Below are 14,024 nucleotides of genomic sequence, written 5' to 3' on the forward strand. Positions count from 1 at the left end.
ATGCAAGGTCCCTGAGCAAGAACAAGCTTTATCTCTCCAGCCTAGCTTCGATTTGTTTGATACGATACAATAAGATTTGGGTATTGTTTCTCGAGGCACAAAGGGCGTGGGCGTATATGCTTCGGTGTAAGAAATGTGCCGCTAGGCTGGTTGCTGGCGCATGGCGGTTTACAGAAGGCGGGCAGCAGCAAGGCACAACGAACGAATGCGATGCACAAGCTTTTTTTTTTGTTTCTTGGTGGACGCGGCAGTATGTACGACGACATGATGCAATTGGGGCCAAGCCGCCTGCATGTAGATGCGTTGCTTTGCGTTGCGTTGCGTTGGGTCGCCTGGTAAATGTTTTGTTCGTCGTTTTGCCTTGCCTTGCCTTTGCACCAGAAACGCACCCGCGCCTTGCCGTGCAGGTTGCCTTGCAGGAAACTGTCCGGCGTCACTTGTCCTGTACCGCCATGTCCGGCACGACGGGTTCAGACTAAACTGGCTTAGGTTGTGCTTTGATCCGTCGGCATTAACCCATCATTGTGGCTTGTTGAACCCATCAGATGCGACGACGTGGCATGGGATGGATGCGATTGCATTATGATGTACGTCAAGTCGAAGTGTCACAGCGTCGCCCCGTTCGGGCGAATTTTTGTTTTGTTGCTTTTGCTTGTTGTGTGGTAGCCCCGGGTGGTACAGTAGCACCAAAATGTTTATGAACAAAGAACGTTCCAACGGTGGCTCATGATTGCAGCCCAATTTTCGGCTCCGAACGTTTGGGTGTTTTCATGGCTGAAATCGATCTTGAGACCGAACCAAGACATGCGCAATGAGATTTAGCCACCGTGAAAATGATAAAAGATTCGGATTTGTGGTAATGGTTAAGGTAATCAATCTGTGCTCGGTCTCCGAAAGGAAGGGACAAGAAAACACGCTAAAAGTAGAATCAATCATCGTCCTAGCACTAGTCTCGGTGGGGTTTTTGGGTGTCCGAAACTGCTGAACAGAGTGGAATGTGCGCTGGAGATCAACAAAGTCCCTGTAACGCCGGCAACTGCTTTGATCCATCCCAAATGTTTTGAACACAATCCATCCTTCGTCAAGCCATCGTCAACACCTGTTACTGAACCATCCGCGCAAAGCAACCTGTCAACACAAGGAAAAATTGATGGGAAAGCCCTTTTAACTTTGTCACTTGACGCCTCTCAGACGCGTGGTTCACGGACAGTGCATGTCGCTTTGGCAGGACAAACACCGAGCGGATACCATTCCATTGCTTCCGACAGCAGGAAAGAGAAGATCCATACTGCTCAGTAGGTACACAGGAGCTCAAGATCATCGGGTGGTCACTTTGTTTTCGCCGCATTCCGGGGCACTGTCATTGTTTCCAACCGAGCAGTCAAGGCTCGACAGTTTCCCGGTAGTTGCCGTCATACGAAGGGACGAAAGAGATTGAGGGAACCAACCAGCCAGGGCCAGGGGAAAAGAAGCAGCTCGTCACGTTGATCGTTCGTACCACCGCTTGCTTCCCCTCTTGTTGACGCCGCCCGGACCTATTTTTGCCTGAAGTACGAGCATCACGGACATGTCACAACCCCCACCGTCTTCTGGTGCGAGCGAAGCGCAGAGACAGGCAGCAGGGCTAGGCACAACGCCGCTATCAACACTCCCTCAGAATCCCAAGAGGGCCGCCGAGCCCCAGTATGGACGACGCTTTGACCCGTGGAACGCCGTGTCTCTCGGACATCAACGCTCCGAGACGAATGGCCCGCTCGGATGGAGGGAGAGCCGTGCCGCCAAGCTGGGCGGCCAGTTCCGCGCTGGATATCGCGGCGGCGGCGGAGAGCGGATGTCGGATGCCGTTGGTCGGGGCAGCAAGGACTTTGACGAGAGTCTGGGCGTCGTCGTGGGCAAAGATGACCGCGCTCGCGCAGCTTGCAGCGTTGTGGACATGCTTAGGCGGCCAGGGGCCATGAAGGATGGTGGAGCTGTGGCTGGAAGACCTACTGCAACCTCATCGTCGTCATCACGATCAGTATTATCATCATCTGCAGGATACCCAATAATAGCACCATTGCCGACGTTGGCAACATCTGAGGACAAACCATCAGAGACAGATCTATCATCACCATCCACATACATTTCACAAGTAAACACAGCCACGGATAAACACACCGAGGCAATTCAAAAGCAAGAAAACCACAAGTCCGAGAAGAAGCCGAGAGGCGGCATATTCGACGGTCTGGTCATATACGTGAACGGGAGTACACACCCACTCATCTCAGATCACAAGCTGAAGCATGTGCTGGCGGAAAACGGCGCACGCATGACCATACACCTGGGCCGCCGTCAGGTCACACACGTCATACTTGGACGCCCTGCTGCCTCCTCCGCCCCGAGTAAAGGTATATCCGGCGCGGGCGGGGGATTGGCTGCCGGAAAACTCGAGAGGGAGATCCGGAGGGTCGGCGGCTGCGGTGTCAAGTTTGTTGGCGTGGAATGGTAGGAGCCCCCTATCTTTCGTACATCCCCATCATCTATCTACAAACAAAAATCACGGCCTCTTGAGTGTTTTCCCTCACCGAGCCCGAGGATCTGGTTATGCGGTGGATCATTTGCGCTGCTGCTCCTGTCGTACCCTCCGCCTTGTTCTCATTCTCCCTCTATTCAATGTTATTGGTACATGGACGGGATTGCCTCAGCTGCATCACATTGGTCACAGCAGACGAAGAAATGTTAACACAAGTCTTTCAGGATACTCGAAAGCGTCAAGGCAGGACGGAGACTGCCCGAAGCTCGATTCGCGGGCCTCAAAATGGCAGCAGGTGGTCAGCAAAGCGTTTATGACACATTCTCGAGACCGAACCGGGCAGCCAGCTCATCTACAGCACCTGGAAACACCACCAAAGAACCCAGCAGGTCGGGTTCGGCCGCTACATCTGCAAGTCGGCCGGTGTGACGCCTGTGAATGGGGCAAGGATGGGGTCTTTCCCCATCTCCTTGGCATGCCGTGTTTTTGTAATGATATAAATGAACATGAGCAAGAAATGACAAGGGCGTGCGACCCGTGGTAATACCGTACAAAGAATGATTGATAATCCTCGCGCCTTGGGAACTTTAGCGCGTTTTGCCCAGCTCGTTTCGGGCGCCAACGGTGGGGGAAACGAAGTTGGTCGTACTGGGACGGGCAATGTTGTGGGCCTGCTACGAGGTCTTTGGATAGATTCTGTCACGCTGTTTTTGCCTTGTACGAGGTAGTACGGGCTCTCAACCCCTTTTTTTTCTTCCAGTGGTTGTTTGGGGAACGATACTCTTCTTTTTTTTTCTGTTTTCTTGCAGTGTTATACCACGGGCCAGCATGTCTAGGATTTAGAGGCGCATCGGAAAGCGTGTTTGACGCTAGGAAATGACTTGCATGCCATTGTGATATTGGCAATTTGTATTTCTTAAATTTTTTTCGTTTATTTTCTAGGGTGCACTGGTGTCCAATGCCCCCTGGGACTCCTGATAAAGTCGCGTGCTTCCGTAGACGGGGACCGCCGGTGCAAGGCTTGTCATCGGTCCGGGCTTTTTCACGTCGTGCAGGACTTGGTTGTAACCATCATCGATACCAGTGTTAGCCAGGAGAGAGAGGTAGATCTCCAGCTGTCGAGGCAGCTGTTCACCCATGTATCGAGTTTCGGGAGGAGGCGGGTGTGTTGTCTTCTCCCCCTTCACACTACCAAATACACACCACCTACAAGCATGTCTGTCTACTCGCTAGAACAGGTTTCCAGATGTCAAGTCCGGTCGACCCGGTCAACACAATTGTTATGACATCCTCTTTTCCGCTTTTCCTTCTAGAACAGCTTCTCGAACGGCTACCTGCATGTGAGAGACCGTGGATTACTTACAGGCCGAAGTAGGGTAGGGTATGTAGAGCCACCCCTCGGGCTGGGTCGTCTTGAATAGAATCGTGTCACACAGTGCAGCCTCGAATACGAGACCTGGTGACATCATTTAATCAATTCGAAGCATTTTCATTGGGGAGAGGCCCGGGCTGACCATTAGCGACATGATGTTCCTCCCCCTTTCTCTTGAGTTTGGCCTGACCTTTTGCAGACGTATACGAACCGGATCGTTCATCTGGCCAAGCCAGTTTTGGCAGCCTCCCTCGCTAAAATGAAGCAAAGCCCCAAGACAGGACTAGAACTAGAACTAGTATCAAGGGTTCATTGATAAATCAGCGCTAAATGAGCTGGTAACGGAAGCCCTAGCCATGTTGGCTGGCAAGTGCGAGATACCTGTTATCTTGAGGGTCGCCAGCTCTAACAAGCATTTAATGATGTATGTTTCACGGCCCTGCAATGTGACTGCAGGGCTTTTATCAATGAATCCACCCACACATGGGGTTTACCGTTGATGTTGCTTCTCATGCTAGGGGGTTGGGTGAGAAAAGGTTGCAAGTCTTGACTTCGCTGATGCATTTGGTGAATCTGACGCATTAAGGATCAGGTTCGGACTAGACTAGAAACCGAGGAAAGCCTCCCCGGATGGATGATGGATATGAAGCTATTCTTTGCTACTATTATGTCTCAATATAGCATATCAAATTTGCTAGGGCCCCTGAAAATCCACGTGGATGACAGTTGAGCTAGAATAGACAGAATACCGAGACAATCTCTTTGTTGGACCGAGACAGTCTTTCAGAACAACGAACTTATGTTCACAACTTGGCCTTGGGAGCACGATCCCCACCGCCCTTGGCCTGTTGCTCAAAGTACTCCTTGATCTTGGCCCTCGCCACCTCGACCACCGCCGCATCCTCAACCGTAGACGGTATCGTGACCTCCTTATCAGCCTGTCCTATGCGTGCATTCTCAAACAGCTCCCTGATGACGCGGCGGAGAGTCTTTCCCGACCTAGTCTTGGGGATCATGCCCTGACCGCGGATTATGCCGCGGAGCGCCGCGATAGCGCCGACCTGCTTGCGGATGAGCTGCTGTATCTCGGAAAGCAGCTGCTCGTCAGTCACGTGCTCGTTGTTCGGCGTGGTCGTCACCAGCGCGAATGGCATCTGCCCCTTGAGTGAATCGGGGATGCCGACGACGCAGACTTCCGTCACTAGGGGATGGCTGGTGATTGCTTCCTCCAGAGTGCCTGAAAAGAGGACAGTGTCAAGGCTGTTAACAATTACATTTCATGTAGCTTATCTGAGGAGATAGCTGCGGCTTACCAGTAGATAGTCGGTGGGCTGCAACATTGATGATGTCGTCTGCAAATCCATGTTAGCCGTGTCCTTGGAGTCCTGCATAGCGTAGCGCACTTACCTGATCTGCTCATGATGTGCACGTAACCATCCTCATCAACGACACCAGTATCGCCCGTGTCAACCCAAAGCCCATTGAAGCGCTTAAAGTAGCCGCGGAAGAACCTAGGCTCATCATCCCACAGCGTTCGGAACGCTGTCGGCGCAAGGGGTGCAGCCATGACAATGTTGCCCATCTTGCCCCTAGGAAGCTCTTCACCTTCGTCATTCACAACCCTCACGTCGAACCCAGGCATTGGCTTGCCTGCGCTGCCGGGTTTGGAACTCAAGGGCTTAGTCTTCTGGGTTCTGACACAAGTCTTGCCGTCCTTTCCATGCTGCGGGACCAGAGCGATGCCCGATATGGGCGAGCCGGACTCGGTCGACCACCAATTGTCTATGACATGGGCGTTGGGCGCGGCATACTTGTTCAAGACCTCCTGGTACGCTTCCACGATCGCAGGCTCTGACCTTTCGCCGGCCAGGAAGAGGGCTCGGAGGCTCTTCAACCCTCCGTGCCGACCATACTTTTCAACCAATTTGTTGTCGGGATCAGCTTTTCGGATGGCCCTGAGTGCAGTCGGCGCAGTAAAGAGGCTGTTGACTTTGTACTCCTCCACAATGCGCCAGAAGGCTCCCGCATCAGGAGTTCCTACGGGCTTTCCTTCATAGAGTACCGTAGCGGCACCGGTGATGAGCGGACCATAGAGTGTATATGAGTGTGAGACTACCCAGCCGATGTCGCTGAAGCAGGCCATCTGGTTACGTGTAGAAGCATTCGGTTAGTGTTATTTTCTTTGGTTAAATGCTTGCATGTATCGGCATTTCTTTTCTTGGGAATTATGTCTCAACTTACAACATCCCCAGGGCCATGAATGCCAAACTTGGAGTTGATGGACAAATATAGACCGACGGCGTGGCCTCCTGATTCCCTTACAACGCCTTTCGGCAAGCCCGTCGTTCCACTGGTGTATATGATGTAGATGGGATCGTTGCTACCCACAGGTACACACTCGGCAGGAGGCAGCTTTCTCGCCTTGGCCGAGGAGACAAGCTTGTGCCAGATACGCTCGCCATCCTCTCGCCTCACCGGCTCCCATCGCAGCTGTTCGCGCTGCCACACAATGGTCTTTGGCGGCTTCCATTTGGACTTGGCAACGGCTTCTCTGACCAGATTACGATACGCTATGGGCCCCTTACCCGCTTCAACGCCGCACGATGCCGTCAGGATGGCAACGGGGCGTGAGGCATCAATTCGTTGGGCCAGAGCTCCGGAAGCAAAGCCACCAAAGACGACGGAGTGGATGGCGCCGAGGCGATTTATAGCTAGTATACCGATGAGAGCAGCAGGTATCATGGGCACTGCTTTGTGGTCAGCCTTGCATTAATGTCTTCAATATCCACCTTTCCTACTTGAACCGTGGAGAGAAGAGAATAAATAAAACCCGCGGTGGATGGACGTACTATAAACCAAAACAACATCCCCTTTTCTCACACCCTCCTGCCTCAAAACGGCGGCGAACAAGGCGACCTCATCAAGGAGCTCCTTATAACTAAGTCGTTGTTTGCTTCCGGTCACGGGACTGTCGTAAAAGATTGCCGGGGCATCACCGTTGCCCTTTTCGACATGGCGGTCTAGACAGTTGTAGCATGTCGAAATCTCACCGCCTGGGAACCATTCCCAGTGCGGGTGCGACGCTTCAGAGTCTCCATCGGGGACTTTCTTTGCACTCTCTGTCAGGACTGCATCGGGTTTCTTGTGCCAATATAGCTGCTCGGCTTGTTGGCCCCAGAAAGAGGCCGGGTCGGCCAGCGAGTGTGCGTGCAAATCGTCTTGCGGATGGCTATCCATGCTGGATCTTGTGGTTGCTTCTGTGCTGTAAAGTGCTTTCTTCAAAGTGTATGTGCCCTTTTCAACACCCAGGCTTATTACAGAGATTGGTACTCGTTGCTGGTATATATCCAGGGGAAGCAGCCGCCTTTGTATTCCAGTCGATACCGCACACTTCCGTTTGGCCGCGAACCCCAATGCCGATCGAGGGCCGCTACGAAGGACGCTCATGGAGAGCGACAGGGAGTGACCCTCATTCGACGACACACACAATGCACTGCGACCAGTGGAATGCGGAGAAGAAACTGTACCGACATGAACAAATTTGGAGTAAAGGCACACACACGACCCCCAGGGGCACAACCGGCCTGTTCCTGGTTCCAGGTAGAGGTACCTATGGTCGGTCCAATTTTGATCGGGTCCGTTCGTCCACGCGCCGTCAAGAACTTCTCGGCTATCACTCCGCACGGCTGAGGGAGACCGTTTATTGACTTGATCTGCGCCGATGGTTCAACTGCAGGCCAGCCCGTACTTCTATAGGCTTCTTTCATCCTAACTTTCGAAGTAAGGCCTGGTTGCGCCCCCCAAGAGGCCAAGCAGTCTAGCCCAGGGCTTGTTCCCCCGCATCAATTCCTTTCCCCCGGCTTGCATCATACCTCGTCTGGGCGCACATGTTTACCTTACCTGCCATCTTGTGAATACGCAAATGATGTCATTGTCGCGGGTGAAAGTCAGTAAATTTGCCTTTTATGTTCGTAGGACTGAATAAAACTAGTCTAAGGCGGGAGTTGGCGATTATTTCGCATAGAAAGAAGAAAAAAAAAGTTCGAAATGGCCAAGGGGTAGGGTAGGTATGGTGGGCTTGGATGGCAGCACAGTCAAGCGTGTTTAGGCACCCAATCAAGCCAATGTACCTTCTCGGTTCAGAGCTCCGGGCGCTATTCTTCGACTCCCGCTAAAGCGATAGCAGCCACGTGATCTCGGTTATTACGGCCGCCTCCAAGAGTCCGGTTCGCACTGGAGAAAGAAAACTTCATTTGCGCTCAATCCTACCTATCCTGCAAAGCTTCTCTCATCTTGGACCGACTAGCCAGAAACAATAATCCGACCTGAAACTCAAGCTTTACTAGTTATATCATGATGCTATGATGTTATGATGTGAGCTTCAAAAAATCTACTAACAGAGGAGGTCTGGAATCAAAGCTTTCGTCACATCACGCGTTCTCATCCAGAAAGGTTATTTAAACAGATACATATCCACGGTCGATTACTGTCAAAACAGCAAGTCTGACACGTCATGCAAGCTGTGCTCGGTACCGGCCCGCCTGCAATTGTGCATCTTCGGAGATATTTAATGGATCAACAACAACAAAATATTGAATATTGGACCGCTTGCCTCCAGAATGCTAACAGCTGATATTTATCGGCACACAGAGTATCACACTGAAAGGTCTTCAAACGGGGCAAGATGTGAAAGTTGAGTTTTCTACCTAGACGCATCAGACGTCTTACCCAAGCAATATTGGGATTCAGACCTCATTATCAACCAATCTCTTGGTTCGGCGTACATTAAGCTTCAATGAGAGCTGTACCTGAACAGTCAAAAGAGTTGGCTTCGGTTTATGAGGAGGAACATCGATATAGGGGCACTTAAGTAGTGGTACTATCGCCACCGTGCCAATGCAACCAGAGAGACATCCAGTATTTCATTCTCAGCGGCATTTCCATGTTGATTCAACTAGCCAAGTCAAGTCATTATTTACTAATTTTTTACGTTTGTCTTGATCAAAGATATTTGTTCTCTCTTTGTCTACCTGAACGCAAAGACACCACTTGGCCAGAAAGCTCATCCGCGATGTTTGATTCGGTCATATCCGGGTGGAGAGGGGCAAGGTAAGTCGCACTTACACGGTAGCATACTACGGTGACCAACCCCTGCCCATGCATAGAGACAGGCCAGACAACTGCAAGATGGCGAAAGGCGGCCCAAAGATATCCGGAAAGAAACAAGGTGGTTTATCTGTTTGTTTGTCCGCCACTTTATCTGACCGGACATGGTCACCCTAGTGCACTATGCCTTTTTGATCTTACCTTCTTCCTTTCTCCCTTTTTTCTTCACCTTCTGACATATTGTGTTTGTGTTTCGCCTTGTCGATAGCCTCGAGTGACTTTATTGTTCCACCGCACCACAGGTTTAATGTTGCACGCCCCTTCTTCATTGGCGGCAGGCAAAGGGGACAGATAGACAAACCAAAAGATAAAATAAGGAAAGAAATGAGCAAGGCTCAAACAAGGCAAGCGAAGTGAGCTCCTGTCTGCTTGTCACGTGGGAAACACAAGCTAGCTCTTGCGATGGGCTGCACGCAGCCGTCCTCCCTGACGCGGAAAACCCAGGCGAAGACATATTGCCCAGACCTCCGTTTGCTCTTGTTTCCCGACTTGAGCAGAAATGGAAAACGAGCCTGACCGCCAAACCATCATTGATGGAAATCATTCAAAAGAAGTCGTATCAGCTTGCCTCCCACCGCTCGTCATCTCCAACGCCGCTTCCGCTTCCTTCTCCACATGTATTTACAGCTCCGGTCTCTTTGTGCCGTGTCTTTAGTAACGCGGCTGCGAACACCGGACTAAACATCCTCCCAATACTCGTACCCTGGGATATTTGCTGTCTGTTCGCTCGCCATTTGAGGTTGCTGCAGCTCTCCGTCGGTCTTGACTACCTTTTCAGCGCTTTCTGCACATCAGTTAGTATAGATCAACAGTCTAGTCGGACCAATAGCCTGACTCCCGTTTGTGCACGCCGCCTGCCGCCCGCATCGCACACCAGAGATATACAGACAGGCCCCTTATCAACATCCTCAACAACTTGGGTTCCCACTACCTCCTCTGTTTGCTTCCTGAACCATGGACTTCCCTAACCAACCTCCGTCGACTTCTGGCTTTAGAGCTCCGCCTGCTATTCCAAGCGCTGTCAGCACTGCGTTCAGACTATCGTCCCCCATTAGACGCAGCCCTGCCAAGTCTCACTCTCCCTGTTCTTCAGGAGCATCGTCTGCAGTCACCAACGCAGCGCAGCTCTCGAGACATAACTCACCTGATTCCGTGCTGCGAGCTCACGACTTCGATCTCCTTGTTCGTTCTGTAGGTCCCAAGTCCCCAAGTGCAACGGCAGATATACTAGATCTTTACTCCGAGACCGCGTCCAGCATCATGAACGAACCACAAAACAGTCAAGGACTTGACGGCCGAGCCGAGATAGAAGATCTCTTGACAGGTCGGGTTCCTGGTACACCGAGCGGGCTGGAAGCGTGCGTGGGTGGTTCTGGTGTGCATCACCAGCCGCGCTATGTCGATACTGACCCCGGCCTCTGGTGGCCAGAGGTTACAAATGTGAGCAGCAGCCGGGCAAGCCCTGCTTCTTACTTTTCTTCCTTCCAAGCAGTGGGCGGTGGTGCTGGTGGCGGCCATGACAGCAGCAATTGCGGCGGCGATGGTCCTCTGAATTCCCCATCGGCCCCTTTCTCGAAGGGCATACCGAATACCGGACCACAGCTACGAAAAAGATCTGCCGGATGCGATGTTGCCACTTCAACCGATACTGGAAAGAGCGACCTGAGCAGTCAGAAACAAGCGCAGTCACGCAGTAGCAACAATAATGCCATAGGGGGTAAGCAAACGGCCCGATTTTCTCCCCTTACCATTCCTATCGATCTCTTTCAGTTTAAGAAAGAAAGAAAAGAGATCTATCATGCGAAATTCTTTGTGTGAGGGGCGAGGTTCTGGCATCGTCTCGAAACTTTGAGTTGAAATATCATTGTTCTGACGAGAAACTGACCAAATCCATGGTATTTCAAACCAGCAGAACCGTCCACGAGCGGTGATTCGAGGCCTGGCTTGACTCTTCAGCAGCCGCTGGCACCGGCTGGCGCAAGTCGCACGGATAACGGCGGGTTGGCAACTACGTCCTCAGTCGTCCCTTCCTCATTCGGTTTACAAAGGCTTTCCAATTTGAGCCAGAACCACTACTACTGGTCATCTTCCCGCCCAAACATCTCGTCTCCCACTTCCTCCCCCGTGCAATACCGCCACAACAGCAGCCGTAATCTCCCTCACTCTCCATTTTCTGTTGCTGCACCGGGCTCAGGCTTGCCAGGCTCCACGGTCTTTCAACCTGTGATCGATCCAGGCAGGCAGTCTTCCGTATCAACCACTGAGATATCATCAGGCAACCCTCCTGTGACTCTTGCCACACGTTGGGAGTCGCTTTCACGAAATTCGGGTTCGATTTTGCAACCTGCCCAACACCCTAACAAGCAGAACCAACAGAACACCATCTTGCACCATCGCAACCCAACTAGAGCAGCCCATCGCAAACATCACCACTCCGTCACTGACGCGACGGCAAACAATACGATGTCATCCGCGCCATCTTCAAGCGCACACATGGCGCAAACTTCTCTGGCTCAGTCATCGCCCATTTTGACTGCTCAGAACAGTGGTGGGCTTTCTGATGACGACACCCCGAACATTGCGATCGAGTACGACGATGGCGAGAACTACTTTGCCTACTGCTTTGACCGGGGCAACGGACGCTATACGCGCCTAATCCCCGCCGATGTGCTTCCTCCTCTGATGGATATCCCTTCGGTCGAGCACAGCTGCGCCGGAATGCGCGTGCTGCCAATCCCGCGAAACCTTGCGCCGACCGGCCGATCCATCAACATGCAGCCTGTTGATTTTGCTACGGTAAGCACTTCCTGAACCGTGATTTCATTTCTCAAAATCAGATTTAGTGGATGGCACCTATACAAATGACCAGTGTGTTGCTGGCATCCCCAAAAGTCTGGCGCCAGACGAGAGCGACCCGGTGAAGGTCGGGTGACTGAGAAACTTCCTGAACTGTCATTTACTAAGCTTCAACTCGTCCGGGCAGTCTCATCGCGACTCCGTTTCCTTTACTACTTCTCTCTCGAGAAGCCCGGATCTTGTTCAGGTACACCACCCTTGTTTTTGCCTTTTTTGGGGGGTTTGACAAGTGTGCTCTTCCATGCTTCTCTGTGTGTCTATGCGCGCTGGCGATTTCCATGGTACCAAAGCACAGCCACCGCTGCGCTCCATGGTCACTTAGTTCAAGAGATGCGGCAAACAGCGTTTATCGTAGCAGGAAAGCTACAATGCACAAAGAACCATGGATGGACTAGTCACTAACCACTGTTGTTATACAAGTCGCGCATCGACAACATCGTCGCCACTCAGCCTCAACCCATGCCCCCGACGACCCCGAAGCGTCTCAAGATATACTGCGACAAATGGGTGCATGAGGGCGTCTGTGCATTCACTCAGCAGGGATGCAAGTACAAGCACGAGATGCCATTTGACCGCGAGACACAGAAGTCCCTTGGTCTCTTTCATGGCCTTCCTTCATGGTGGCGGAAACACCACAGCGAGTTGCAACGCCAGATTGAAGCCAGCGATGCTTCTCCTACTGACCAACAAGCTCTAGTCGTGGGCAGCCGCTCCCTTAACGCTGGTGGAGAAGATGCCATCTATCTTGGAGGCGGCGTAGATGGCTATGGCGGCCATGTTCAGACTCCCCTGGCCGGCCGCCGACAGCACCACTCCAGTGACCTTTCTTGGCGGCGGCAAGAGGCTATCCCAATGGCCTCCACGGTTGAAATGACTTCGCCCCCAACCCCTCCATCGTCGGGTTCCCGAGCCAACAAAACCTTTACTATGCCTGAACATACAGACTCCTCCACTTCCCATAGCCAGCGACAATTTTCGAACTCTGGTCGTGGTGCAGTCTTGCCTGGCTTCGGTGGACATGTCAGTAAGTCCTCCCCGGAACCCCATCACCGTCCTGATAAGTGACCCATGATTGCGTCACCGCTTTATCACCACCGTCAGCTCAGAGTCTAACTTTTAAAACATGGCGATAGCACCGTACATGACGGCGGGTCGCGGGATGCCCGTGGGACGTGGAGGTGACAGATCATCTGGCTGGGGTGCTGTTGGAACTCCTGTCCCGACTGGATTTCAACTTCCCACTGGCTCGGCTACCCGTTCTGGAACACAGAACCGCCCTGAACGAAGAGGAAGCAACAAGTTCGCCTCGATGAACATGTTCGATCAGCTCTCGCTCGACAACCCGCAAGATTCCCCCGATGATGGCGATGACAGCGGCGAGGGCGCTCAGCTAGCTTAACGCTCGAGATTCTACTTGAGCTCTGGATGAACTGAGAATCAGCAGATAAACGAAATAAAAAAAGGCAAAAAAAAAGAGAGGAGAGTGAGACGCTGGCCGCGAACCTCCATCCAGCTAGCTGGAGTGTTGCGTTGCGCGATTATGTGAGCTTTGCCCAAACAACCTCCGACCTGTCAATCGCATTACTGACCTCTGCCATGGGACTATATTTCTTAGCCACTGTTATTTGGTGCTGATACTTACAATTAGATCATGTCGATGAAGGGTATCTATTTCAGGACGCAGCGGGCCCAATCAGACATGGAATGACCCCATACGATAGGGGCGACTTGCCTTGCGCGATCTGCAACATTTCGACCATTCTTTCGGATTGGCTTGTCATTGAATTCTTTAAGATTTTTCTCTTTCTCTTTCTATGTCTCGGATCTCTGACAAAGTCGAGAGCACTGGCTCACGCCAAACAGAGCTCTTAAGAATTTCTTACGCTTTTCTTATCGGCAGTTTCCGCTTTACACGTTTCAGGACTTGGATCCCACTCCAACTGTACTTGCTGGTCGTGATTTGACGATGATGCCTCGATATTGGCTAATATTAGGGGCTTCGAAGACATATCGGAGGGAGCCACCGCATTTTCTGACTGATTGCCTACCTGCCTTGCGTTCTCAATCCTTCACAAAGTTTCCTTTCTGTTATTCAATCTCTGGTTCGCGTCATGGTAG

At 52.0% G+C, this 14,024-nt stretch overlaps 4 protein-coding genes across 4 annotated transcripts; 2 read left to right on the plus strand and 2 right to left on the minus strand.

Annotated features, from left to right (window-relative positions):
• The first annotated feature begins 430 nt into the window (after positions 1–430).
• On the plus strand, positions 431–3,539 carry MGG_00691 (uncharacterized protein). The gene is made up of 3 exons (XM_003718270.1): positions 431–868; positions 945–2,484; positions 2,737–3,539. Exons 2-3 carry the CDS (start codon positions 1,568–1,570, stop codon positions 2,939–2,941), a joined length of 1,122 nt encoding a protein of 373 aa, XP_003718318.1. The 5' UTR covers positions 431–868; positions 945–1,567; the 3' UTR covers positions 2,942–3,539.
• Positions 3,422–4,038, minus strand: MGG_00690 (uncharacterized protein; the record flags this gene model as incomplete). Its single annotated transcript, XM_003718271.1, has 3 exons — positions 3,422–3,741; positions 3,876–3,968; positions 4,027–4,038. 3 exons carry the CDS (start codon positions 4,036–4,038, stop codon positions 3,451–3,453), a joined length of 396 nt encoding a protein of 131 aa, XP_003718319.1. The 3' UTR covers positions 3,422–3,450.
• A 372-nt stretch (positions 4,039–4,410) lies between these two features.
• MGG_00689 (propionate-CoA ligase) lies at positions 4,411–8,003 on the minus strand. The gene is made up of 5 exons (XM_003718272.1): positions 6,734–8,003; positions 6,126–6,631; positions 5,292–6,027; positions 5,198–5,236; positions 4,411–5,121 (listed from the first exon to the last, which is right to left on the minus strand). Exons 1-5 carry the CDS (start codon positions 7,329–7,331, stop codon positions 4,688–4,690), a joined length of 2,313 nt encoding a protein of 770 aa, XP_003718320.1. The 5' UTR covers positions 7,332–8,003; the 3' UTR covers positions 4,411–4,687.
• A 1,658-nt stretch (positions 8,004–9,661) lies between these two features.
• On the plus strand, positions 9,662–13,994 carry MGG_00688 (uncharacterized protein). Its single transcript, XM_003718273.1, has 6 exons — positions 9,662–10,767; positions 10,963–11,846; positions 12,034–12,093; positions 12,327–12,930; positions 13,040–13,448; positions 13,522–13,994. The coding sequence occupies exons 1-5, from the start codon at positions 10,005–10,007 to the stop codon at positions 13,303–13,305; spliced, it is 2,577 nt and encodes an 858-aa protein (XP_003718321.1). The 5' UTR covers positions 9,662–10,004; the 3' UTR covers positions 13,306–13,448; positions 13,522–13,994.
• The last annotated feature ends 30 nt before the right edge of the window (positions 13,995–14,024 follow it).

This window comes from Pyricularia oryzae, chromosome 5, assembly GCF_000002495.2.
Source record: "Pyricularia oryzae 70-15 chromosome 5, whole genome shotgun sequence".
NCBI classification, from domain to species: domain Eukaryota; kingdom Fungi; phylum Ascomycota; class Sordariomycetes; order Magnaporthales; family Pyriculariaceae; genus Pyricularia; species Pyricularia oryzae.